The 23,035-nt window shown below is 44.7% G+C and overlaps 7 protein-coding genes and 1 long non-coding RNA gene across 14 annotated transcripts; 3 read left to right on the top strand and 5 right to left on the bottom strand.

Moving 5' to 3' along the window:
* Positions 1–1,067: 1,067 nt before the first annotated feature.
* Positions 1,068–3,937, bottom strand: LOC6613853 (protein spartin). 4 transcript variants are annotated; one of them, XM_032720256.1, is made up of 4 exons: positions 3,621–3,937; positions 2,111–3,248; positions 1,578–1,884; positions 1,181–1,412 (listed from the first exon to the last, which is right to left on the bottom strand). In XM_032720256.1, exons 2-4 carry the CDS (start codon positions 3,231–3,233, stop codon positions 1,181–1,183), a joined length of 1,662 nt encoding a protein of 553 aa, XP_032576147.1. In that variant the 5' UTR covers positions 3,234–3,248; positions 3,621–3,937. The 4 variants fall into 4 exon arrangements, with proteins under 4 accessions (XP_002038322.1, XP_032576147.1, XP_032576148.1 ...); XM_032720257.1 differs by lacking the exon at positions 3,621–3,937 and adding an exon at positions 3,452–3,470 and having other exon boundaries at positions 1,286–1,412; positions 1,514–1,884; XM_002038286.2 differs by lacking the exon at positions 3,621–3,937 and having other exon boundaries at positions 1,068–1,412.
* A 200-nt stretch (positions 3,938–4,137) lies between these two features.
* Positions 4,138–9,257, bottom strand: LOC6613852 (importin-5). The gene is made up of 5 exons (XM_002038285.2): positions 9,080–9,257; positions 8,081–8,230; positions 6,922–8,016; positions 5,442–6,795; positions 4,138–5,314 (listed from the first exon to the last, which is right to left on the bottom strand). The coding sequence occupies exons 1-5, from the start codon at positions 9,158–9,160 to the stop codon at positions 4,677–4,679; spliced, it is 3,318 nt and encodes a 1,105-aa protein (XP_002038321.1). The 5' UTR covers positions 9,161–9,257; the 3' UTR covers positions 4,138–4,676.
* Positions 9,258–9,279: 22 nt separating this feature from the next.
* Positions 9,280–9,914, top strand: LOC116801376. The gene is made up of 3 exons (XR_004361965.1): positions 9,280–9,365; positions 9,434–9,629; positions 9,870–9,914. It is a non-coding gene; the product is annotated as an uncharacterized LOC116801376 (long non-coding RNA).
* A 279-nt stretch (positions 9,915–10,193) lies between these two features.
* Positions 10,194–12,654, bottom strand: LOC6613851 (pickpocket protein 28). The gene is made up of 4 exons (XM_032720259.1): positions 12,169–12,654; positions 11,842–11,944; positions 11,200–11,774; positions 10,194–11,125 (listed from the first exon to the last, which is right to left on the bottom strand). Exons 1-4 carry the CDS (start codon positions 12,433–12,435, stop codon positions 10,382–10,384), a joined length of 1,689 nt encoding a protein of 562 aa, XP_032576150.1. The 5' UTR covers positions 12,436–12,654; the 3' UTR covers positions 10,194–10,381.
* A 224-nt stretch (positions 12,655–12,878) lies between these two features.
* LOC6613850 lies at positions 12,879–13,853 on the top strand. Of its 2 annotated transcripts, none has more exons than XM_032721850.1 (2): positions 12,879–13,350; positions 13,427–13,515. In XM_032721850.1, the coding sequence occupies exons 1-2, from the start codon at positions 12,944–12,946 to the stop codon at positions 13,428–13,430; spliced, it is 411 nt and encodes a 136-aa protein (XP_032577741.1). In that variant the 5' UTR covers positions 12,879–12,943; the 3' UTR covers positions 13,431–13,515. The 2 variants fall into 2 exon arrangements, with proteins under 2 accessions (XP_032577741.1, XP_002038319.1); XM_002038283.2 differs by having other exon boundaries at positions 12,883–13,346; positions 13,427–13,853.
* Positions 13,854–13,939: 86 nt separating this feature from the next.
* Positions 13,940–16,539, bottom strand: LOC6613849 (structure-specific endonuclease subunit SLX1 homolog). The gene is made up of 2 exons (XM_002038282.2): positions 16,503–16,539; positions 13,940–14,964 (listed from the first exon to the last, which is right to left on the bottom strand). The coding sequence occupies exons 1-2, from the start codon at positions 16,513–16,515 to the stop codon at positions 14,081–14,083; spliced, it is 897 nt and encodes a 298-aa protein (XP_002038318.2). The 5' UTR covers positions 16,516–16,539; the 3' UTR covers positions 13,940–14,080.
* On the bottom strand, positions 15,215–16,566 carry LOC6613848 (mediator of RNA polymerase II transcription subunit 31). Of its 3 annotated transcripts, XM_032721851.1 has the most exons (4): positions 16,503–16,564; positions 16,088–16,249; positions 15,858–15,947; positions 15,215–15,768 (listed from the first exon to the last, which is right to left on the bottom strand). In XM_032721851.1, the coding sequence occupies exons 2-4, from the start codon at positions 16,113–16,115 to the stop codon at positions 15,269–15,271; spliced, it is 618 nt and encodes a 205-aa protein (XP_032577742.1). In that variant the 5' UTR covers positions 16,116–16,249; positions 16,503–16,564; the 3' UTR covers positions 15,215–15,268. The 3 variants fall into 3 exon arrangements, with proteins under 3 accessions (XP_032577742.1, XP_032577743.1, XP_002038317.1); XM_032721852.1 differs by lacking the exon at positions 16,088–16,249 and having other exon boundaries at positions 16,503–16,566; XM_002038281.2 differs by lacking the exon at positions 16,503–16,564 and having other exon boundaries at positions 16,088–16,487.
* A 373-nt stretch (positions 16,567–16,939) lies between these two features.
* Positions 16,940–20,493, top strand: LOC6613847 (serine/arginine repetitive matrix protein 2). Its single transcript, XM_002038280.2, has 6 exons — positions 16,940–17,199; positions 18,191–18,527; positions 18,799–18,917; positions 18,994–19,533; positions 19,665–19,960; positions 20,095–20,493. The coding sequence occupies exons 2-6, from the start codon at positions 18,309–18,311 to the stop codon at positions 20,193–20,195; spliced, it is 1,275 nt and encodes a 424-aa protein (XP_002038316.2). The 5' UTR covers positions 16,940–17,199; positions 18,191–18,308; the 3' UTR covers positions 20,196–20,493.
* The last annotated feature ends 2,542 nt before the right edge of the window (positions 20,494–23,035 follow it).

Here is a 23,035-nt window from a genome sequence, read left to right as displayed (position 1 = left end):
TTTCCAGCAATATTTATTAATGAATAATAAATTAAGAAATCAGATAGCTATAGAGTCTGTAACTTCAGGCGATCTGAAGCTATTTCAGTAGCTACGAGTATTTAATTAGAATGCTTTTTATTGGTTGTCAAACTAATGCTACATGAATGTTTTTTCACAATTTACATGGAACGTTCATACAAAATTCCTTGCTAAAATTGTTAAACCTTTTAAATTAGTAAAAGCGGCCTGAGTTGTGTATCAAAAATCAGGACATTTTAATTTAAAATCAAAAGATACTCAGCGGTTGGAGTGCTAGGAAGCTAGAATCTAGTTTATACAAATATACAACTTGAATTAAACTTTTTCTTTTTAATACTTTGTAGCTTCGGTTTATCCACACTTACGCCAAGTCTCTGCCTTATTATGAATCTTTTTTTTAAAGGGAACTAATTCTATTTATTAAGGTTTCAAAAGGAATCGTTCAGTAATTCCTCTGAACATAACTTAATGTGTGATAAAGATAAATGAGACCAAGTGGTATCTTAATTATAAAGTACAAAAGAAAGAAAAATGTAGTCTAGTTATCAATTACTTAAAGTGTAATATGTTATATTATCCTCCGGGTAAGGAGATCGCTGGGGTGTACCCTCTTCAGTCTTCGGAGGGAGATGGGATCAGCTAGGATAGTTGCTAGTCGGTTTGGGTGGTCCATAAGCCTGTCGGCATAACGGCTGCTGTGGAAATTAATCTGATCCCCAAGAAGGGTAACTTTCAGATCTCTTTCGATGACCATGTTCGTCACGTACCAGGGGAGCCCAGATGCGTGACGTGCAGCTCTCGACTGGACCACACGGAGCCTATTAAGCTGGGATTTGGCGGCAGTTCCCCACACCTGGATGGCATAACTCCACGTTGGAGCGAGAATGGCTTTGATTAAAAGAGCCTTAGAGCTCATTTGAAGTTTGCTGGAGTGGAAGAGCCAGTCGAGCCTTTTTATTATAAATCATTTTTGAACTCTAAAAAAACGTTTTGATGCAAAATCTTTCGAAATATCTTTTTTATGTATTATTGAATGCTCGTTCGCGTCCGAGTTACAGAGGAAACATAATATTTATTTATATTTTCTTTTGATTAGAAGCTATAAATGTCATATCAATATTTCAATGTAATATAATAATAAATTCCTTTGGTTTTCCCGCTATTCCTTCAAAGCCCGAAGATCCGGATAGAGAGATCCGGCATTAATATAATGAGATTCCGATTTGCGTAAGTCTCGCTTGTAGTCGCTGACCACAGCTTCTCCGGTTCGTTTGACCATTTTCTTGGCAATGCCCTTCGGAGTTATGTAGTTCACGTTCTGACTGACCACGAAAACGTTGCCCACCGTGTCAAAGGTGCCACTAGCCAGATTCCCCGACTGCTGGCCATATCTGAAATAGCAGATAAATGTATGTAAATATATGAAATATAAGAAATGCCCGCATTATACTATATATTTCTTTTTCGAAGGCGAAAGAAACCTAGTGATTACTTTCAATTCGGACGACAATGCATAATGAAATCTGTTCGGCATTAAGAAGCCAAAGCCAACCCACTTGTGTTCGATTATCTTGACGGAGTTTTCACTGAGGCTGGAGCCCAGGATCTTGGCGGAAGTTTCGAGGCCATCGAACACGGTGCTCACTCCTTCCACGGCTCCTGCCGCGATGGTCATGGCGCCCTCCATGGTGCTATTAGCCTCGCTGGTGTCGTAGCCGAATCCCTTCTGCAGCAGCTTAGAGCCTTGCTCCTGAATGTGAGGAGCCAGGTAGCGGCCGACTGCCATTGAAGCCATGCCCACCTTTCCAGCTATCCATCCTGTCACTCCGGCTGCGGCGTGCGACACCTTTTGGGCCACCTCAACTATAAAGAACACAAGTGTAGAACTGGATGCAGAATAAGTAGTTACTACGGAATAAGTAATTACTAGATATTTCCAAGCCATTGATTACCATGATTATCAAACACAAACACCTTCGATCGAGGTGGAAATGTAGTGACGATCGCATCTTTGACTTCTAATCTAATCTTTTAATTTTAGCGTTACATGCTCCCTCGGAAGAAGGTTCCCTACTTGGAACTAACTCACCTGAAGTTTGGACGGAGCTGGGCACCTGAGCATCCACCGAGGCTGGCGTCATCTTGGAAATAATATACGGAGTACTCCTAAGCATAAAGCCTCCTGTCTTCTCGGCACCCCGTACCAGGTTACTAGCAATGAAATCAGCCGCACTCACAATGTGTCTGGACACCTGCTCCGATCCGGAAACGGTATCTGAAGCGAGGCCAGCACGTTGGGAGGTCGGAGATTTCAGCTGCTCCACCGTGCCAGCGAGTACGGCCTCCAAAAGGTCAAGAAAGAACTGCTGAAGATCCTCTAGTTCGTCCTCCGTTCGCGAAGTCTGGCCCTCCTTCGTTAGCATTAAACCAAACGCATTGCCCGGCTGCTGGCACTCCATATCCGGAAAAATAAAGGCTCCGTACTCTGTTCGGTAGCAGTTGGTGATCGAGGGAACCAGGGGGTAAAGCCAAATCCCTGCAGCCCCCTCATTTGGCATGGAGCACTGAATGAAGTAGATGCCACTGAGGTACTTCCATTTGCCACCAACGGTGCACATTACCAATGACATTGTGGACGAGCCGCTCATGGAGGTAACAGATCCACTGGCTTCGATCCGGTACATTTTGACCTGTGCCCGGAAGAGCTCATCCAGCAGGACATGGGCGTCCCGAACGGCTAAGAGCTCCCGCAAGCCGGCAGCGAGCTCTCTGTACGTTTTTGGTGCTCCGCTAGCATTGGCTATGTCATATTGCGTGGAGGGGTTTTCCGCCAGCAACGGGGGCCTCTTTGCATCCACCTCTGCTCGACTTTCCTCCGTGGCCTCCACGGCTGAATCATCAATGGATTGGTTCTGGGATCGCAGAATTTTGAGGCGATATCTCAATTCCGTTTCAGCGCTCTTGAGCTTTTGGATGAGCGCACAGGCGTCGTTCCACTCCGTCTGCACGGTGTCGATCTCGTTGGGAAGACCTACTGGAATGCCGAAGGTGTCCTCTATCATACGCATGGCCAGCTCGTAGGCCTCAATGGCCTGGCCGGGGGATTCCTGCTCCTCGTGACTTACGGCAAGGTCCACCTGTGTCATGGCCGCTTTGTAGGCTGTTTTGATGCCAGCATAGGCTTCCAGGAATTCGCTTTCCTCCTCCGCCATCACGGCCTTGAATATCTACGGAGCAGCACAGAAACATTAGATGCTATACAAAAAACTAAGGCCCACTATAAATCTATTATAGTCAATGACTAGGTTATTTTATAGTTTGGTTATGTGTGAATCTTATAGTGCAAATTACTACATATTTTGTTGATATTCGTGAGACTTAACAGGCAAACAGGGATTACAACTAGACGTTTTAGATATTGAAAACGCACTTGCTGGCAGAGATTCATCCCGACGTGGCGGGCAACCGATACCAACCAAAAGGGTGGCCAAAATGCGTCACCAAAGTGGGCATGAGGCGCTTTTTCATCTTCTCCTGCCAGAGAATGAGAGGGACAGCTGCTCTAAATTGAATTGTGGCCGTTTACCTGTTGCACTCACCTTTGGGTTTCGGTTTGGTCTGATTCGCTGCGGCAACTGAAGCGTTTAATCTGCACTTTGCCCACCAAGCCATCTAGTGATTTGGAAAACAAACAGTGCTCCACTGTTTCCAGCTCTCATTCGCTATTTTCTCACTAATTCTACGAAGTATTTTCTGCTCCTGTTTAGTCGCACACCATGTTATCTTTAAATTGAGAATATCGTTTGTCTAATATCACTTAAATTCGTAAATAACATGCTAGAATGCGTGTTTTCTATTCGAGTTGTGGAATGTTCCGAGTTTTTCCATCTTTGTTTTGATTCGTTTTATTTTCATTGCGATTGAATCAGCTGTTTAGGAGGCCTCTGCATGCTCACTGCCATCTAGCGTTTGTTGGCCACAGACAGAGTTGCCATAGCGACTTTTCTAATAAATCTTTCGATGGGAATCGAATTTGAAATTGAATGAATGAATATGCACATGGCTGGTTAATAATAAAAAGCAATACTAAAACACAAGCTCGTGGCAATTAAAATATCGATTTACTTGTTATTTATTTCGTTTTTATCATGTTTAAAATACAATAAATGTTATTCCTTTAAATATATTTGTCGATCCTGGTTTGAATGCACAAAATTATATTTCGTTCGATTCGGACAACGTTTACATCCTGTTTTCCGCAGGGAGAGGCGGCCGTGCGGGCCGTATATACACACATATGTATTAAACATATGAAAATTTGAGTAACGAAAATATTCTGTTGGAATTTGGGTGTGATTGGGATGGCATTTGGATCGCATCCATACAACATGTCAAATTCTAACGAGGCAGACTTTTGTCTTCGGGAGAAGAGTTTTGATTAAAATCACAATATGTATAGAATTATATACCCGGATAACTCTATTGTACACATAAATGTATATCTGTATAAATGGGTATATATGTGTTAAACATATACTTCAAAATTTTGGTAAGATGAAAAATAATGATAACGAGTAGCTGAAGAGTCCATCGTTTCTTCCTTGGCTTGATCGCCATGAATGGACTGGGTCTGAAGTCATTGGAGGAGCGGTTCCTTAGGCGGGAGCCACGTTTGCCAGCTCCCGGTAGGCATCCTGCAGCGCCTGCTGCTGTTCCGGGCTCAAGGTGCTGGCACAAGCGGCCATTACCTCCGGATTCGATTCCACTTGCTTGACGATAGTGAGCATACGTGTGCCGGTGGCGCTCTGCGCCTCAATCACCTTGGTGCAGAAGGATTCAGCGATGATGGAGACAATGCGCGGCAGATTGCAGTTGTTTACTCCCAGAATGACCGGATGGTTGCCTTCGATCAAATCGCATAGGTAGCCATAGATGTGGGCGGCTTCTTCCGAATCCTCGGACACCGGCAGCCAAGAGAACCAAACACCGATCAGCTCGTCCACGTTGGTCAGCGCCGAGTTGTTGTACTTGAGGATCTTAGCAAACGCCGAGATCGCATTCTCTGTCGGATTGATGTTCTCGATTTCGCGGGCTTTGGGATCGTTGATGACCTGCACCAGCAGTGGAATGATCTGGGCGCATGTGTGCGCAAACTGCTCACCAGCGAACTGGCCGAGCACTCCGCATCCGTAGGCAGCCGCCTGACGCACTTCTGGGGCCTTATCGCACACGTACTGGACGAGGGCTGGCGTAAAGATCTGCTGGTATGGAGCACAAGCGGGGCCACAAAATTCTGTAGATAAATGAGGGACAAGTCGTTAGTTTTATGGTGGCACAAATGATTTGATGCAACAAAGTTATGTTTGAAGGTATCGACAGTTCTATTGAACTGCACAACTCAATTAAGAAAACCAACTCACCGATCAGATCATCGAACACGCATAAGCCCCACTGGCGATCGGCAACAGGTCGGCTGGGCTCCAATAGCTTGACAAAGTGCGGGGCCACCTGTTCAAAGGCGGGTAAGAACTGAGCCTTGTTGGTCTGGAACAAGGCGTGTGTAATGTCCACGATTTTGGAAAGTATGTAAACATCCGTATCGTCCTGCTCGGCCAGCTCCTCCTCCACACCGTCGTCGTAGTCTTCCTCGTTGCGAGCCGCCAAACGCTTGTCAGCACGCTCGAAATGCTCTAGCACATACTTGTTAATAATCTCCAGAACTTGTTTCATGGCATCCTCGTTAAGGCAATTCGGCCCCAATGTCTCAATGCATTTGGCCAGCGAATTCAGCAGCTCCGACTGTACGTCTGGCTCCGGTTCCGTGACGATAACCTTGAGCAGCTCCGGACAAATGAACATCCACATGCCCTCCAGATATTGTGGACCCTTAATCTTTGCGCAGTCGAGAAGGTAAGGCAGCGACTCAGCAGCAGCTGTGCGGACACCGTCGTGGAAGTAGAACTTAAGCATGGGCAGCATTTGACGCACCACGTCCTCAGCGTATTCGGCAAATCCTTCCTTCAGTTCCCTAGCATAACAAACCAGCATCTCACAGGCCGAAGCCTTGTCGTCCATGCCAGCCGTGCGAATGGCGAAGTTCTGCTGCTCGCCAAGATTAATGAATGACCAGTCCACATCACCGTCGATGTCCTCCACCTCGTCGTTGTCCAGCATCGCCACCTCAGGCTTCATGGTGGCGGTTCGCATCACTGGTCCCATAACGAGGGGCAGATATTGCTCAAATTGCTTGCCAAGGATTTTGCACATGCGTGCCCAGGCAGTAATGAGATAGGAGGTCTGCGGATCATCATCAGCTAGTTCCCCTCCCTCGGTGTGATTGACCAGCAGCATATCCATGACTTCTCCGGCATCACCAATAAACTTCTCCCGCCCCACCGCCAATCCTATCAAGCTCACGCACTCGATGGTCTTGCCGCGAAGCATGCGGAGATCATCCGAGTTTGCGTTCTGGATGATGAACTTAAGGCATGGCATTAGGCGATCGTAGTAGGCCACAAATTCCGATTCGCAGGTGTCTGCAACCGATGCAATTGTGGTCACTACCTGCTCCAGGACCAGCTTGTTTCCCTTCTCCACAAGCTCCTTGAACTTCGAGTTCAGAATTGTCTCCAGCTTGGCCATGATCCCGTCCAGGTAGCGTGTCAATATATTTTTCGGGCAGTCCTCGCTGAAGTTCACCAGAGCGGCACCTGCGTGTGCTTGCACTCGCGGATTTTCCACGTCATCCAAAAGAGACAAGAGACCGGGAATCACCTGGCGAAGGGAAAATGGTTAAGCATTTAATTAATTTCTGTTACTTATTAGTAAGTTGATAAAGCAGTGTATATTGCATAGTGTGTTCATAGGAACTCACGTTGGCATCATTAAGAAAATACTCACCTGGCTGTGGAACTTCTTCTCAAAGGTCTGTGCAAAGTCGGTGGACATTTGGCCAATGGCGTTGCAAGCGGCGTATCGAACGCGAGGATGAGGATCGCTCAGGAAGTTCAGGACTCCGGACATTACCTCATCGAGGATTGCTTCCATCTGCTTGTGACAACCCTCACCGATGGCCGAGATGGCCATGAGGGCTGCGAAGCGATGTTTCCAATCGGCATGACCCAACATTACCGGTAGAGCGTTCATTACGAGCGGAAGCACAACCTTGCCTCCCAAGCCACAGGCGAGGCGATCCAGCGAGGACTCGGCGATCACGTTGTTGTCACTGTGATCGTCATCATCGACCACATCGGCGGTGGACCAGTCCTCGTCATCATCCAAATCGGTCATCATCTGGAGAATCAGCGGGATCAGGGCCACGATGTACTTGTCCGCTCGCTTGCGTATCATCGACGGGGCGTTCTCGGCGAGCGACACCATAACTTCCAACACTAGGTGACGCCAGCTGTCCTCAAAGTCCTGTGAGCTGAAAACCTTCATGCAGACCTCAAAAATGAACTCCAGCTGGGGACGCAGGAACTTCGGGCAGTTCTCGGTCATCTCAATCAGGAGCTTCAGCAGACTCTGATCATCCTGGGCCTCGATTGTCTCGCCAGTGATGTGGATCATGCGGGGCAGCATATCAGCAAAGTGCTTGTGGATGGCCGTCTCGTTCTCCTTGTCGTGGTAGAGGATGAAGGCACCGACAGCTCGCACGGCCTGTACTCGGACCTCCGGATCGGATCCAGCGTCCATGCTTTTGGCCAGCATCTGCTTGATCAGATCAATGTACTGAGCTTCCTGGTTTCCGAATATGGAAGGCACACTGGAGAAGATCCGCAGTGCCGATTCCTGCAGCTGCGGCGTAGGCGAGTTGGCGCACTGGAAGAGAAACTGCAAGATGTCGGGCCACTGGTTGTTGCAGTCCTCATCGATCAGATTCCTGGCCACCTCGGCAACTACCTCGCAAATCTTGCGCCGCAGCTGCGGCGTCACCTCCTGCTGCACGGCCAAAAGGATCTGCTGAAGCAGTTGGTTCTGGGATTCAGCTGGAAGCTAAAAATTGGGTAATATTAGTAAGATGCTCAGAGGAGGATTCTCTGTGCGGATTTTTGCCTACCCCTTTGTAGAACTCAAAGAACTCGGTGGTAAACAGGCGGCGCAGCAACACGGCGGCCATCTGTCGAGCCTCCTCCGACTGCTGCCCATTCTGGATGTTGCCCAGGAGATGCGTCACCTTCAGTTCTCTTGAAAGATTGTTGTATGTTTCCTGGAATTAGAAATGGTTTTGTATGTGCATATGCATTCGATGTTTAATATATGTAATAAAATTGCACCTCGACAACATTGGGCTCTGAAACAATTTAAAACGGATCTTGATTATTTCCAACTCCCAGGTGAACACCACAGTCCCAATTCTGAAATCATTTGCTTAAACTAATTCAAAAATAAGTGAAGCCGGCATGGAAACTAAATAGGTATTTTTAGCAACCCAGGTGGAACTTTGGGTGGAAGCGGTACCATGCTTGCCATCTGCCCAAGGTCAGCAGAGTGGGTGGGGTTTTCTGGCTGGTGTGGCGTGGGCGTGGCGGTGCCATGTGGCGCCGGAGCGAGACTTCGGAATCCGAGTGGCTTATCAACCGACAGATTGCATTGCTGGAACCGTGTGTCATGGATTTCGCACCTGCTCTTTGTTTCCGTTTGCGGCGGCACTCTGTAAACCGAATTGTCTACTACGAATTCCAGTGGAAAATCATGTGGCGGCCATGCAAATTGCACAATTCGTTTCCATTTTGCTTTGTTTGCCTGCTTCGCACCGTCTGTCCGTCGGCCTCTCCCTCGCACACATGCGAATGTCGGGGCAAAGCGGAGGGCGAAAACACGTTTTGTACGATGAATCAGATTCGTCTGAAATTTCGGCTGTAGGATTCGCACACCGACGTTTGCACATGTATATACATATATATGTGCCGGGAAAAGATCTTACAGATGGCAGTCCGCCGTATATTTTTGCTCATCTGCAACCCATTGCGGGAATTGCGCATCGAAATTTCGAGGCGACGGCAATACGCTCTGCAAGATCCCCTGCCACGCCGTAAACGAGAATATTGGGACTCACCTCCGCCTGCTGGCGCACATCGTTGTCCGTGGACAAGAGGGAGGCCAGGAGCTGCTGGAAATGGGCCTGATCCGCTGCCATCTTATCCTGTCTGGTTCAAATGAATAGAAACACGGGAACTCGTGGAAACCACGATTTTCACTTCACTTCAGTCCTCACGCGACGGCGGACGCCTAAAAAGAGCAGAACGGAACAACTGGCTGGGTTGCCAAGGGTCGCAAACTAGCGCACTGCACTCTTGGTCACTCTTCGCGGTTGCCGTGAATCTTGGGATGGTTGGTCTTTGGTGGGTGCTAAATCAGCTGCTGTGCGGCCTATCCAACTTTCTTTTATTCAACTTTTTACGCAATTTAGTTGACACGCTGGAATCTCGCTAAAGCACCAAGGCAATACTGCTCCGCCGTTATCGATAACACATGATTACTTTTGGCGCGCAAGCGGCCGCACGCACTAGTGATGCTCGCTAGCTGGCGCGTTTGTAGAACCGTCCAAAACTCTAGCTAAAGTTTGAAAGTTAAATATGACCTTTTTTTAACGGAAATAGAACTATGTAAGTGTGAAAATACAAAGTATTTCGGAAAATTACAATCTATTTCTAAAGATCGTATGACTAAATGAATTGTGTCTATTTAAAATTAAAAAGTCCTGCAATCTAGATTAAAATGCTTTGCATCTTGTTTCGATTATCTATATAATATTTAATAATATTTAATATTAATAATATTTATTTATATTTATAATATTTAAATCTAATGGCAGATTATTCCGATTATTCACCGATTTCTTCTAGGTCAATATAATATATAGCCTAATATATCTTTTGAGGTCATCTGTGTGCAGGTCTTCTAAATAATCGATCATTTACGAACCTCATACTTCGGAGAAGTATTGCTTTTAAGAGCAGTTGTGAGGTCACTATATGGTTGTTATAATTAGATTCAAGGCAATCATTCGAAAGTAAGGACCTCCAATGAAATTCTGAACAGACTGTAGATTATAAGATAGAATATATCAAATATGACAATTTGACATCGAAGTCACTGTTGAATCTGTTCGAGAAAAATGACTGAAAAATGACTGGTTTTTATGTCAGCTATGTTTTAAAATTGCGGAGTATGGCTCATAATAGATCAATTTCATATATTGACAAATTTCTGCTAGACTAAGCATTAAATTAAATAAAGCATAAATTAAATATAACAACCTATAACCATATTCTATTTTCCATTGAATATAATTAGTTCAAATAACAATATTTGGAACAATAAGAATTGTTCGCACCTACGAAATAGTGCTAATGGGTTATCCTTTAACCAGGCGCTTCAGATTGGTAAAGAGCCGCAACGTGAAGTGGTAGATCATCTCCACAAGACTCAAGATGGAGAACCCCATGAACAAACCGAAAATGCCACCGCAATTCGCCAGAAACTCGGTCATTCCGTAAAGCTCCGACCGCTTCGATGTGATGAACTGACTCTGCTTGAAGTAAATGGACAAGCGGGACATCTGGGAGCCGGGATACTCCTTCAGGAACTCAGTGTCGCCCTCAGCCACTAGCATTTCTTCCAAATCGAAGTTGGCCTGGGAAATCTCCGTGTTGTAAACGAGGGATGTGCATGCTGGCATGCAGTTACAGGCAGATTCCACGCCCCGCGAATTTTCTCGTCCAGCGTTTAGCGCATTTACCCTTTTAAATTCCCTGACTAACAACTCCCTTTCCGCCCGATTATAGCAGTGGATCTTGTCCTCTCCGCATACGGGCATGTCCATATTTCTGGGCATCGAGAACTTAACGCATCCGCACTTGGTCAGCGTGAAGTTGGCCAGGCACTCCAGTTGGCAATTGGATTCGGTGTACACCTTAAAAAATCGCAGCGACCGCTCGTGGCTGAGGAAGCACTGCCTCCGAACTGGATGGTACTCTGCTATGCCCGACGACATGGTGATCATGTTGGGCTTCACTGCGATCAGCACCTCCTTGCCCATGGGAATGCGCACAAACTGTTTGGAAACCTGCGGAACGTCATCGGGCGCATGGAGCAGTACCTGTAGATTGGCAGTACTGTAGACACACATTGGAGCAAGAAAAAAGCAAACAGCTGTTTTTCAAATTTTCCCACCTTAAATCCCTGCACTGGTCCTCGACAGGCGTAGTCCACCTCCTGCTTAAAGCTTTGGAGGGCCAGGAAAATGCCAGATCGCGCTGCGGCACTTAAAACCCGAGCCGGAAAGGTCTCCACATCGCTGTCCAGCGCATAGCCTGTTTCCAGAGTCCAGGGCGTGTGCTGCGAGCTAATATTTTCCATTTCCAGGGGCTCCCCGCTGTGTTGGTACTGATAGGTGTCGTCCCGATATATCTCAGTGGCTCTCAGCCCATTGAAGGTATAGCAGATGCCCTCCTCTGTAAGAGTCTTCCGGAAGAAGGTCTCGCACTCGCCGGAGCGACTTAGCCAGCGGCAGTAAAAGAAGTACCGATCAAACTGGGGCAGCATCCGCTGCAGAACATCAAAGTAGTCCAAGTCGTCGCCGGCAATCAAAGGAATGTCCTCTTCAATGATCTGCGTGCTGCATACGTGCAGCAGGGTGCGGAACTCCTCCATCTCAAGGGCGCTAACGTTTTCGGGCCTAAACACCCGCGAAGTTCGCATATCCTCCCTGAACTGGCTGTAAAGATCAGCATAAGTGGTCTCTTTTCCTGTCAAGCAAATTTTACATGTTAATCTTCATAGTCAGTAGAACTAGAGGCTTCCCAAATAACAAACCTTTCTGCTTTAGCACCCTTTTGGTCTCCGAGCAAACTGTGACCGCCGGAAACGGGATGTTCCACACGGGGGTCGATTTTTCCGCGAAGCTAACGATCACAGGCTTTAAAAATACACAAAGTATTATTATTATTCTTTGTCAGCTGAAGGCAGCAAGAGCTGTTTTAATTTTACAAAAGACACTGTAGTGTTTTTATATTAAGAAAACATTGCGGTTAGGAGGCATAATATATTGAAACATTGCGAGCTTGAAGGATCTGTACTTTAAATTCTATTGTTTCAGATACTTTTTTTTTTTTTTTTTTAGCTTCTACTAGGGACTCGCACCGTTTCGGTCCACTTGGTGTAGGCACTTTGAATCAGTGTGGAGCAGCCGTAGATCGAGATCAGGAACACGAACAGCCAAAAGATGCGCTCGCGAAAGGGGCGCTGCTGCTCGCCAAGATATTGGACACCATGTATGGAAGTGTTCCTGCAGTATTCATGGTACGTGGTGATGAATCCTTCGCAGGCGACGGAACCTGCCTTCTTTCTCCTCCTGCATGTCAGGTCGATGCTCTTGCTGCTGTCGAGTTCGGAATCCGTTATGGTCATGGTGTCTATTCAATTCTTGACGCGCACAAGCATAGCTTCAAGTAATCCATGTGGATCGCATACGAAATCAACGTGAAAGACGAATGGCAAAACAAAAATTTTTCCCGTTTCTTGGCGGGCCTGCCATATTGATAGGATTTTGGAGTGAACTTGCAAAAAAAGTTCGGATGGTGACAATTTACTGATATTTTTTACTTCACAATTAAAATGCCGATGAATGTGATAGTTAAAGCTAAAAGGATTGAAACTAACAAAATCTAAAAAAAAAATTATATATTTGCTGTAACTTTATTAATTGTATTTGTTGACACGTTATTCCAATTAATTATTATTGTTATTAAAAATTAGAACTGCAAATAAATATATATAAAAATGCAGAAAAGTGGAAACGAGTTGAAAATCCAAATCCTCGATATGCCTCGATATGATATCGATAACGAATGCATCGTACTCGATTTGCGCTGTTTATTTAATTATTAAGTTCGTGTAAAAATTTTAATTTATTAATATGACGACAAGGTCTTGCGCGTACAAGGACTGCGAATACTGTTACGTGGGCCACGAAAACGCGCTGACCAAAGGAAGAACCCTGTTTGCCTTTCCCAAACAACCGCACCGGGCGAGAATCTGGCACGAAAACGGCCAAGTGCATCCAAAGATTCCCCATAGCCAGCTTTTTATGTGCTCCCTTCACTTTGACCGCAAGTTCATATCCTCCTCCAAGAACAGAACGCTCCTCGTCGGCGAGGCAGTGCCGTATCCGTATGAGGAAAGCAGTACCAAGCCGGAGGAGGAGCCCCAACAAGTGGCTTCCACTTCGCATGAGAGCTACTATATAAACCTGAGCGACGATGAGCTCAGCATCAACAATGTGGACACCACCTCAATTACCACAACTCTTAAGAAGGATCGTAAGTAAATATAACCGGCTGGATTCATCACATTGGTATTGCAACTTATGCTTTATTAATTTCTTTAACTTTGTTTTCAGTTGATATAGTCCACGATAGTCCACCGCAGAAGCGCCCGAAGGAATCCTCCATTGTCATTGCTCTAGAGGAAGCTGTGAAAACGGAACCCAAATCGAATGCAGGCCGAGTTAGAGCCGAACCCGACAATATAGATACTACTGAAGTGTCTGTGTTCAACTTCAAGGGACAGGAGTACGTACAAATGTCCATGGAGTATTACTTGGAGGAAAAGCGGAAAATGGCTGAACTTTTACAAGACTATAGAAACGCTTTAAGAAGCATCAAGACACATGTTTCCCACCTCGACCTTTAACTTTATCAATGTTATACATGTTCTTCTGTCAATTTACTGAACGTATTCTTAGGCAATAAGCAACCAACGAAATGGGAATCAACCCTAATAATTTATTTCATAATACTTTGAGAATAAAAACTGATAAATATTAATTAGTTTGTTACATTTTAAAATGCTGAATTTAGCTTCTTTCGTTTAAACCTCAAACACATCAAAAAAATCGAAATTATACTCAGTATTGACTATTTAATAATAATATTTATTCTATTTTATATTTTCTTAAGTATTTAGTTAAAATGTTTACTTTTAAGATCACATTAGATAATTTTAGCTCATGCGATACATTAGCATTTGTAAATAAAAGCAATTGGGTCTTCAACTAATTGCTGAGCTCCTGAGCTCCATCTTCAATATCGCTGTCCACATCAATGTCGTCGCTCAGATCCTCGTCATGATCCTGCAGTTCCTCAGGCACGCCCATAAGCAGACGTTTGCGCTGCAGCAGGGCTGCCCAGCTGAGTCGGGTCTCACACAACGGACACTCTCCTCCAACTGGGATGTAATGACCTGTCTCGTCGCCCAGAAGGTAATTGGCCAAGCACACCATATGGCATGTCAGCCGACACATTTGATTTGTGCATCCCAGGCGGGATTTCTCCGGCTGCTCGATTTGCTGCATACAAAGGTGGCACTCGGAAGCCCACGCCACAGGTGGAGGCGGTACTGCATCATCAGGTCTCCTACGTTGTGAGGCACTAATGGAAACCTTGCCACTCACAATTTCCATGTGGTTAGGCAGTGTTTTGCTAAATGGCCTCTCGTAATCCGTTTCTAGCCAGCGAACGGTGAGCGGTAATCTATTCCAAGGGCCAACCCCCAGCATATGACTGAGAATCCTAAAGTTGTAGTCAAAGAACGTCTCCCTGGGCAGTTTTCGTTTTAATTCAGGGTACATTTTAAGCCTGGTTGAAAGCGAGGGCTGTTGCCAAGCCCATTCAAACTGGAGTGCCACTGTATTATTCGGGAATCCGTGCACGATCATTACCATCAGCCACGGCCCCTTGCGGCTGGTTTTCCTCGCGCCGCCGAAGTCACAACCAAGATTGTGTTGGCGTATCCGCCGTTTGGGGTTCACGGTGAAGCCCACGTAGCACTTTCCCCGGTAGCGAGGATCCAAGCTCTGGCTGCATAGCAAGTAGACGCCGTAGAAGTGGCCCTTTAGCGCGACGGTTTCCTCCTGTTGAGAACCTGTGTCCTGTGGGTCTGTGAATTCACCAACAGATGGATTAATGCAACTTGCTTTGTGTCTCCAACCAAAAACCAACGACAAAGGAGGCGACACCCTAACCAAAGTAATGAGATGAGGGTTTCAAGCTTTTCTAAAATAAAATGAAAAATAAAATTATTTTAGAATTTTAGTTTGGCTAAATTAAAAACTTATTTTTATGCGCAGCGGGTGTTAAGCGGTTGCAGTTTCTTATCCGGAAAGGAAGATAGTAAATGGAATGCAAAGTAACTTGTTCCAGGTTCTTAGACTATTTTATTGGTAAACTTTCAGTTGCCAGCGCTAGTTTAACTCTAGTTTTATGTTGGCACCCGATGCCAGACCATTGATTTGCTGCTGCTGCTGCTGGGGATTTCCCGGCTGGGCTTGGACAGGCTGTAGGGCCGAAGACGGCTGTTGGCCATCCGCCGTGGAAGCTGACCCGTTCACGTTGGGGGTAGGTGCTGCTGAATCTCCTCCCGTTGCTGCCTCCATGCCGTTCGCCTGCTGCTGTTGCTGCTGAAGCTGCTGTTGTTGCTGCTGGGCGGCCGTAACGTTTTCGATCAGTTTGATGCGCTTGCGAGTGTAGTGCTGCCACTGCAGAATGGCCTGGTCGTCTATGAACTTGCAGCACTGCGAGTTGACGATCTCCCGGCGGAAGTGTTCGTACTGCAGCAGATCGAGGAAGTAGAGGCACATTGGGTACATGAGGTATTTCGCATAGTCCGGCTCCTTCCAGTACTGCAGATACTTCAGGTAGTTGATGAACGACTGGTCCTTGAAAAATCCACGCTGTGCAAGGACTGGCAGGAGGCATTGTAATTGTTTATTTATATGTTCGCGCAATATGGTGAATTAGTTAATTATCCTATTGAGGTAATATTATTCTTACAGTTTAGATAGTTCGGGTTCGACAGGCACTGCACGAACTCCAGCTCGATCTGCCAGCGTCGCTTTTGCAGCTCCTCCGACTCGATAGCAGCTACGAAATAGATTGGAGAGCATTAGTCCCTGACAAATCACCACCACTTTCGTTAGATCTCTGAGGATTCGGCATGCCAAGCGGTGTCAGTAGGTGTTAGATTACAATGTGAAAGTGGGTGTGGATTGGCGTGTACTTACTCTTACCCTTTCCGTACATTTTGGCCATTTTGGACTGGTCTTTGGCTTTGGAAAGGGTCTCGTTGGGTCGGTACTTGCGTCTATTCAGTTTCGGTGTCGGGTTGGGTTCTTAGTTTCTTGGTTTCTTTCAGTGTGCTATGTGGATGTTCTGAGCTGTGTGTTCTGGTGCACCATCGAATTGGAAACGAAATGTCGCGGCAAACAAAACACACAAGTAAAATTATAAAAATATTCGCTTTGCTAATGAAATAAAATGTATGGCTGCACAAAGCAAACGCAGGTTGTGGGTCAAAAGAAAACTGGGGAAAACAGTCGACCAGGTTTCTGGGCGCAGGCGGTGGGTTGTCGCTCCCTTTGTGTTGGTGAGTTCTTGTGGGAAGGCAGTTAAATTCAGTTTTTAATATTGTCTACAAACCGTAGGAGTTCATTTGGATTGTTGATGGCCGGCGACAACCCTACATCTGTCCCCGCCAGGGCTGCAAGCTCACCAGAACGCGAATTTTGTTCGTAAAAATACTGCTTTTCAGTATATTTTATTTGGTAGTCCTGAAAATGTTTCCATGTTAAAAATTTTAATTGGGGTGTTTTAACCAAAAAAATCTTTAATACCAGAGAAAGTTTAAACGAATCTGAGTGTATGTACCATGAATGGAACGAATGGTGTCTATAAATAATCATGATAAAACAATTAAAATTTATATAAAAATATAAAATTCCGACCAGAATATTGAAAATTTGTATTATAATATCATATAATAATAATAATAATTTATCATCAATTGTGCGTAGCCTTAAGTATTTTTTTTAGTACCCCTAATACGATGCGCATTTTATTCGGTATTTTCAAACACCTACGACGAACGCTGTGGAGAACAATCACTCAATACCTGATTTCTTTGTCAGCCTGAAAAGCAGCGAGGAAAAACTTGAATTTCGTCTGGAAAACATATCTAATCGGAACCAAGCCACTGAAAACATCGTAGTTACGGCTAAATAAGCAAAATAAACGAGCAATCTACGAGTGAAACCAATTTCTGTCTGTGGACAGAACGCCCCCGTACCTATTTTCGTGCTGAGTTACAAGCGAAGCAGCGACGCCACAAGTCAGAAATGTAAGTATTAACAAAATTATGTAATTTAAGTGCATATGAAACATAATATATATGCAATTATGGCCCCGATTTCGACGGGTTAATCATCATCCACAAAAAGTTCATGTTGGCGAAGAAACTATTATTAGATTACAGTGTGCTCTGCTTGAATACAACCCCAAAATGTATATATACAGATGCATACATATGTACACACACACACGTGCATATCTATCTATACAGCACAGCACAGCTGCCGTCCAAATAGAACCAAATATTGTTTCTAGATAGGCTTCTGCATTATTTCAATGCAATTACGAATGTAAGTCTCTCTTGTGTCCGCAAGCCACAGTCGCAATTTCAATTGATCGATTGGCTTGCCACACTAATTCGTACAGCTAAATTTGTTATAAATCGGGCTTTACCTTGGGTTATCATTTTTAAATAAAACTGTATTATAAAATAAAAAGTGTACAGTGTGTAACTGGTAGAAAAAAGTAATTCCAACCCTACAATGTACACGTATCTTCGATCCGGACCACTGCCTTGATCGATCTGACCATGTCCCTCTAGATTACTCCTTCGTCAAAACCTTGCCACGCCCTCATTCAACGCCTACTACAAGTGTCATAATAGTTCAAATAGGATTATTAGAAACGTATGAAATTCATGTATTGGCTCAGTACTGGGTATCTCACAGTCGCGACTCTTCTAACCATAGTTCCCTATATGCATGTGAAATGAATCAATGTTCTTAAATGGGAAAATATTGTTAAAATGCTTAGTGTTGTAACTATGGCCACGGTTGTATTTACGGGGGTGCTTAGGGAATAGGGCCAACGGTTGGCATTTCCACATACGAACAGCTGCAGATTTATTGGTGGATTTTAAAGAACTGGGTGAGCTTAGCGTTTATGGGTGTCAGCTGGCACTACCTGTCCGGGGGTCACCATTTCGCCCTGGTGTACCTGACTGCCTACAAAACTCAATGCATTTTTCCTTTCCATTACAGTTGCAAACCGGTTTTCGGCGCAGAAACACAATCACTCGACGGTCCAAGAGTCAAGCGGAGAACAGTGAAAAAACATTCATTATAAGGATCAATTTATAAAAGCAAAGCCGCAGCAATCATGAACACTGGAATCTCCTTAAACGAGCGCTTCACGCAGATGCAGTCGAAGCAGCCGAAGCAGACGCCACAGGGACGTGGTCGCAGCCGCTCCAGGAGCAGGAGTCGCCGCATTGTGAACAGCGGAGCCGGAAATCAAGGAATGTCCGCGGTCAACTCCCGGCTGCTGAAGGAATTCAAGCGGCTCCACACCGTTCAGACGGCCCTCAAACTGAAGCGCGTACGTGTTTCCCAAAAACCGAATAATGCAATCAGACATCGGAAAGCGACCTGATCCGTAGGACAGGTTTATGTCTGACAGCAGTGGCTTGGAGTACCCGGAGGAGAGGGGTCGGACTATGCTGTCGAGAAAAGTGCGCCTTCTGCGTGTTACCCAAAAACCCTACAGACTCAGACTATCAGACTCTCTCTCTATCCCTTGATCTTGAACTCCAACACTGCAGCAGCGTACTGACACCAAAACTTCCACACAACCTTATGCCTCCTTACAGAGAAGCTTACGGACCACCGCCGTCAGCGGACGCGGACAACGCGTCGCCGGCGTCAAGTCGCTGCGACTGGCGCCCAACGGGAAGCCCATACGGTCCAACAACGTGACCAGGGTAGCAACGTAAGCATCTTGCCTATAATCGCGCTCAACTATCAATCCACTGCAACATCTCTGTACTTCTTCGTTAATCGCTCAGGATGCGTGCCGATCTAGTGGCAAGCGGCAATGCCGCACGCAATCGCCGCAGCGGCAGCAGCATGCGCAATGTCCCCGCCACCAACGGAGGTGGAGGCGGACTTCGGCAGCGGCTAGGAGAGCGCCGCCCTTCTGTGGGCGGTGCCGCCGAGCGCGTTGAGCGTCGTCAGCGACAGCAGCAGCAAGCCCCAAGAGGACGTTCCCGCTCTCGGTCCCGTTCGCGCCACCCGCAAACACAGCGTGTGGACAGGGCACGTTCCCAAAGCCGTGGACGCAGCATTGGGCGTTCCCAGAGCCGCAATCGCGATCGCTCCGCCCAGGGCCGTGTTCCAGTGAAACAGCGGCTTTCGGTCAAGCATCGCCTTGGCGTGCGAACCGGCCAGAGAAACAACCAAGCCAAGATCCCGCCGCAGCGCCGGGCACCAAGCCAAATTCGAGGTGTGGCAGGTGGACGGGTCGAGAAGCGTCGTAGTGCTCAGATTTCCCAAAAGAAGGGAGTTTCCGCCTCGATTGCCGGACGTCAAGGACGACTACGTAGAAGGTATGTTTCGTGCCTTACAAATTCAACTGATCTCAGCCTTAAACCTTCTAAGTAAATACAATATGTATAAAATGCATAATTATTAAAACAATGATCATTTGCCGCATACTGAATACATATTTTTATTACAGATCTGTTGCAAGAAACGCTGCTTCTAGCGGTGGGGCAGTTAACAATCCTGCTCCTGCTCGACGCTCACGCTCGCGCAATCGTGCTGCCGCCGTCGCTGCTGCCGCTATCGCCGCTACTGCTCAGGGCCGGGCTAATCCTCGCCAGAGACGCGGACGCAGTGCAGGCGCTGCAAGGGGCAACATCATCAGAAATGGTAAAATCGACAAAAACGCGAAGGTTAAGGCAACGAACGGTGGCAAAAATGGCCCGCAACAACAGGTTCGCCGGGGACGCAGTCGTAGTCGTAAGCCAACAGGTAAAAGCGAGACAAGTGGCCAGGAGACAAACCGGACTGGATCTGGAAATAGGCACTTGAAACTCAAAATTGACGTGTTTTCGTCTCTACTTCCTACTTAGACTCTTGACTAAAATGTTTTCTCTGTTTAATAGGCAAACCACAGCGCCCTGAGGTGAAACGCGAGGATCTTGACATGGAGCTGGATCAGTACATGTCCACCACAAAGTCGGAGATGGACTACTTGCTGAAGTAAGCACAAGTAGATTGGACCACAAACTATTGAATTAAGAACAATTGAATGAACAGAATGTAACAACCACCGGCTAAAGTCAGATGTTTCTCTCGTTGCACTAAGTTACCGCCTAGTTCTAAAATATTTCTAAGTTTTAAACCATGTTAAAAGCGTCCAAAAAGAGCGCTTAGGCATAGAGACGTTCTAGTGTATATATGGCAAGTTCTAATATAAGTAAATATGGTCGAGTTTTGTATAGTTCATGAATGATGTTGTTAATCGCATTTCCGAAATACAAACTATTCATTGCTCAACTCAAGGAATTTCGTTTTTAATGGATGTTAGTTAATTTAATGGAATGCGAGTTACCACTGTGAGCTGAAGTGCTCTTAATATAAAAACATCAGGAGACTATTCGCAGGTATGAATGGTGATGGGAAACAGACAGAATCGTCAGAAATTTATTTATTTATTTACGGCAATGGCGTATTTAAAAGTTCTTTAAACTTAAGCCTATCAGCTCCCCGACTAAAGCGAACTAATCGCAAGGCCCTCAAGATTGGTTCATTTCGCGCATGATTGGTCCTGATAGTGGCTTCTTTAAATGGGACCATGGTGCGAAGACTTCTTACTGGAATATTAATATTAATCGATGCCAAAAGAGAAGAACTTAATGTATCATTAATAAAGAGAGCTATTAAACGCCGATCCTCCACTGAAGCTGTTCAAGTCTATTGATATGCACGGTGTCAGATGGCCTCCAGATAATGGAAGCGTATTCCTAGAACGGACGAATGCAGAGTATGCGAGTACGGATATTCTAACTACATGTTATTTCGCCTTAAAAGCATCATGATTGCATACTCCTTTGGAGGAATATAATTCACTGGCGCAGAATACTGGAATTTCCTATCACAAAGGACTCCCAGTTACAAAATCTTATTTAACAATAACAGCGATTCTTTATTTATGAAGTAAAAAGAAGCAATTGTTGACAAGCATTTATTTATATTTAAGGGCTGATTATTTTTAGTGAAGTAAAAAACTGTCACTAATAGAGTTCATTGTCATATAGATTTTGAGATCATCGGCGTAAAGCAGGTAATTACGAAATTGTAAGCACGAACAAATATAATTGATAAAAATATTGAAAAGCAGTGAAACAGTTTCATTAATCTCGAGATTCACAAATTTTTGGCAAATCGATAGAAATTAACAAGACTAAAAAATGTGAGAAAATATTAACACGTTTTTCAAAAGTGTGGGCGCGGCCCTTTTGTACGGTTTGTGGTCGTTAGAGTGGGCGTGGCTACATGGGTCAACAAACTTGCGCAGCGTCTATGTCTCTAGAATCTGTATTCTGAATCTCAACCTTCTAGCTTATACATAGTTCCTAAGATCTGGCCGTTCATACGGACAGAGGGACATGGCTAGATCGACTCGGCTAAGCAAGAATATACATATATACTTTATATAGTCGGAACGCTTCCTTCTGCCTGTTACATACTTTTAGACGAATCTTTTACTGTACGACTAACGGGTATAAATAGAGAAACACTAATGGAACTAATGACTTCAAAATCATAAGTGGATTTTAAATTTGGTTTTCTATTTTAAACATAACATCTAATATACTTATATTTAATTTATATAATAATATTCATAAATGTAAAAATAGTGTTTATTGTCTTTTGATTGCAGTTAGTTTGGGTTTTTAAGTATGGACGTGACCAGAAAAATAAATATTCTGCAAGCTCTTGAAGTCTTTCTCGTTATAAAGCTATTATATTTCTGGATGTGCTTCAAAATCGACCAATGACAATTTAAGGTGGTGTATTTATTTGTTGAACTGCAATTTCAGCTTTGTCACAAAATTTAAATCAGGTTTGCTACACATGTTTTTGATTTTCAAGAAATGAAACTATTTATGCCTCTTCCTCGTTTTCCTTTGTAGGCTTTTGATAAGCTTGAACAATTTGTCTGATTTCCAAAAAATATCCGATTTCAGTAACTCTAATTTCGTTATTGTAAAAAATATTTAGCATTAAGTTACGCTCATAAAAAGTGCATTGGCCAAATAGAGTTTATTGGTTTGAATTGCTTAACGTGGATTAAAAAGTTGTATTTAATTATCATATTTCTATACGCTGTACCCGTTAGTTTAAAACATAAGGTACAGGGATGAATCGGTCAAACGGATTTATCCAAATTACAAAATTAACTAAACACATGATCATACTCAACTTATAGATTAGGAAAGACAGTAAAATGAAAACTAATAGTTTGCTGCAATGTTTCAAATGTGGGGTTTCTTAATGGGTCATGGTTCTCTGATCTCTGTGCTTGGATATTGGAATCTACGAGTATATGTACTTGGTGGTGCATAATCGATATAGATTCTTTGTTGGTTGGGAGAACCGGACTTTAAACTTCAATCTTGTGATTCATAGGCGAATTCTGGTGATTTTGAAAAGGACTCAACTTAGTATGGTCGAAGTGCGGTCACCTATGCTCAACTCAGTATAATTTTTGGGGATATTAGGGAAGAGTCGCAAACTCAAAAAATGCCTCGCCATTACTTTTCATTTTCTATCTCTAAATTTATTCGATATGAAAAAACAACTTATGTGACAGTTGAGTAACGGGTATCAGCTATTCGAGAAACTCAACTACATCTTTCTTCCTTTTTTTTATTGGTATCCATTGTATAATTCGGTTAAGCGAAGTATCTGTTCCGAGCTGAAGGGTGTGTTTCTGGTTTCTATTGTTTAAATATTGGCGTGTAGATAAAGGTTGTATTTGGGTGTTGAGGAAAAGGCTCCTAATGTTGTCCGTAGGGCTGAGTTCAGTTAAGATTTAAT

This window comes from Drosophila sechellia, chromosome 3R (assembly GCF_004382195.2).
Source record: "Drosophila sechellia strain sech25 chromosome 3R, ASM438219v1, whole genome shotgun sequence".
Taxonomy (NCBI): Eukaryota; Metazoa; Arthropoda; class Insecta; order Diptera; family Drosophilidae; genus Drosophila; species Drosophila sechellia.
The sequence above is the reverse complement of the archived record's forward strand: the minus strand, read 5'-3'. Positions and strand labels throughout refer to the sequence as shown.

Coding starts and splice junctions, on each gene's coding strand:
- LOC6613853 (XM_032720256.1), bottom strand. CDS start 3,233: ATGGCGGAGGAGGAAAGCGAATTCCTGGAAGCCTATGCTGGCATCAAA. Junction 1,885..2,110: donor CAGCTCCGTCCAAACTTCAG/GTGAGTTAGTTC, acceptor TGTTCTTTATAG/TTGAGGTGGCCCAAAAGGTG. Junction 1,413..1,577: donor GTCAAGATAATCGAACACAA/GTGGGTTGGCTT, acceptor CTGCTATTTCAG/ATATGGCCAGCAGTCGGGGA.
- LOC6613852 (XM_002038285.2), bottom strand. CDS start 9,160: ATGGCAGCGGATCAGGCCCATTTCCAGCAGCTCCTGGCCTCCCTCTTG. Junction 8,231..9,079: donor ATGTGCGCCAGCAGGCGGAG/GTGAGTCCCAAT, acceptor TTCTAATTCCAG/GAAACATACAACAATCTTTC. Junction 5,315..5,441: donor CGTGTTCGATGATCTGATCG/GTGAGTTGGTTT, acceptor ATTTATCTACAG/AATTTTGTGGCCCCGCTTGT.
- LOC6613851 (XM_032720259.1), bottom strand. CDS start 12,435: ATGACCATAACGGATTCCGAACTCGACAGCAGCAAGAGCATCGACCTG. Junction 11,945..12,168: donor ACACCAAGTGGACCGAAACG/GTGCGAGTCCCT, acceptor GTATTTTTAAAG/CCTGTGATCGTTAGCTTCGC. Junction 11,775..11,841: donor AAGGGTGCTAAAGCAGAAAG/GTTTGTTATTTG, acceptor TTTGCTTGACAG/GAAAAGAGACCACTTATGCT.
- LOC6613850 (XM_002038283.2), top strand. CDS start 12,944: ATGACGACAAGGTCTTGCGCGTACAAGGACTGCGAATACTGTTACGTG. Junction 13,347..13,426: donor CACAACTCTTAAGAAGGATC/GTAAGTAAATAT, acceptor CTTTGTTTTCAG/TTGATATAGTCCACGATAGT.
- LOC6613848 (XM_032721851.1), bottom strand. CDS start 16,115: ATGGCCAAAATGTACGGAAAGGGTAAGA. Junction 15,948..16,087: donor AATGTACGGAAAGGGTAAGA/GTAAGTACACGC, acceptor TCTATTTCGTAG/CTGCTATCGAGTCGGAGGAG. Junction 15,769..15,857: donor GAACCCGAACTATCTAAACT/GTAAGAATAATA, acceptor GCCTCCTGCCAG/TCCTTGCACAGCGTGGATTT.
- LOC6613847 (XM_002038280.2), top strand. CDS start 18,309: ATGAACACTGGAATCTCCTTAAACGAGCGCTTCACGCAGATGCAGTCG. Junction 18,528..18,798: donor CGGCCCTCAAACTGAAGCGC/GTACGTGTTTCC, acceptor GCCTCCTTACAG/AGAAGCTTACGGACCACCGC. Junction 19,534..19,664: donor CAAGGACGACTACGTAGAAG/GTATGTTTCGTG, acceptor TTTTTATTACAG/ATCTGTTGCAAGAAACGCTG.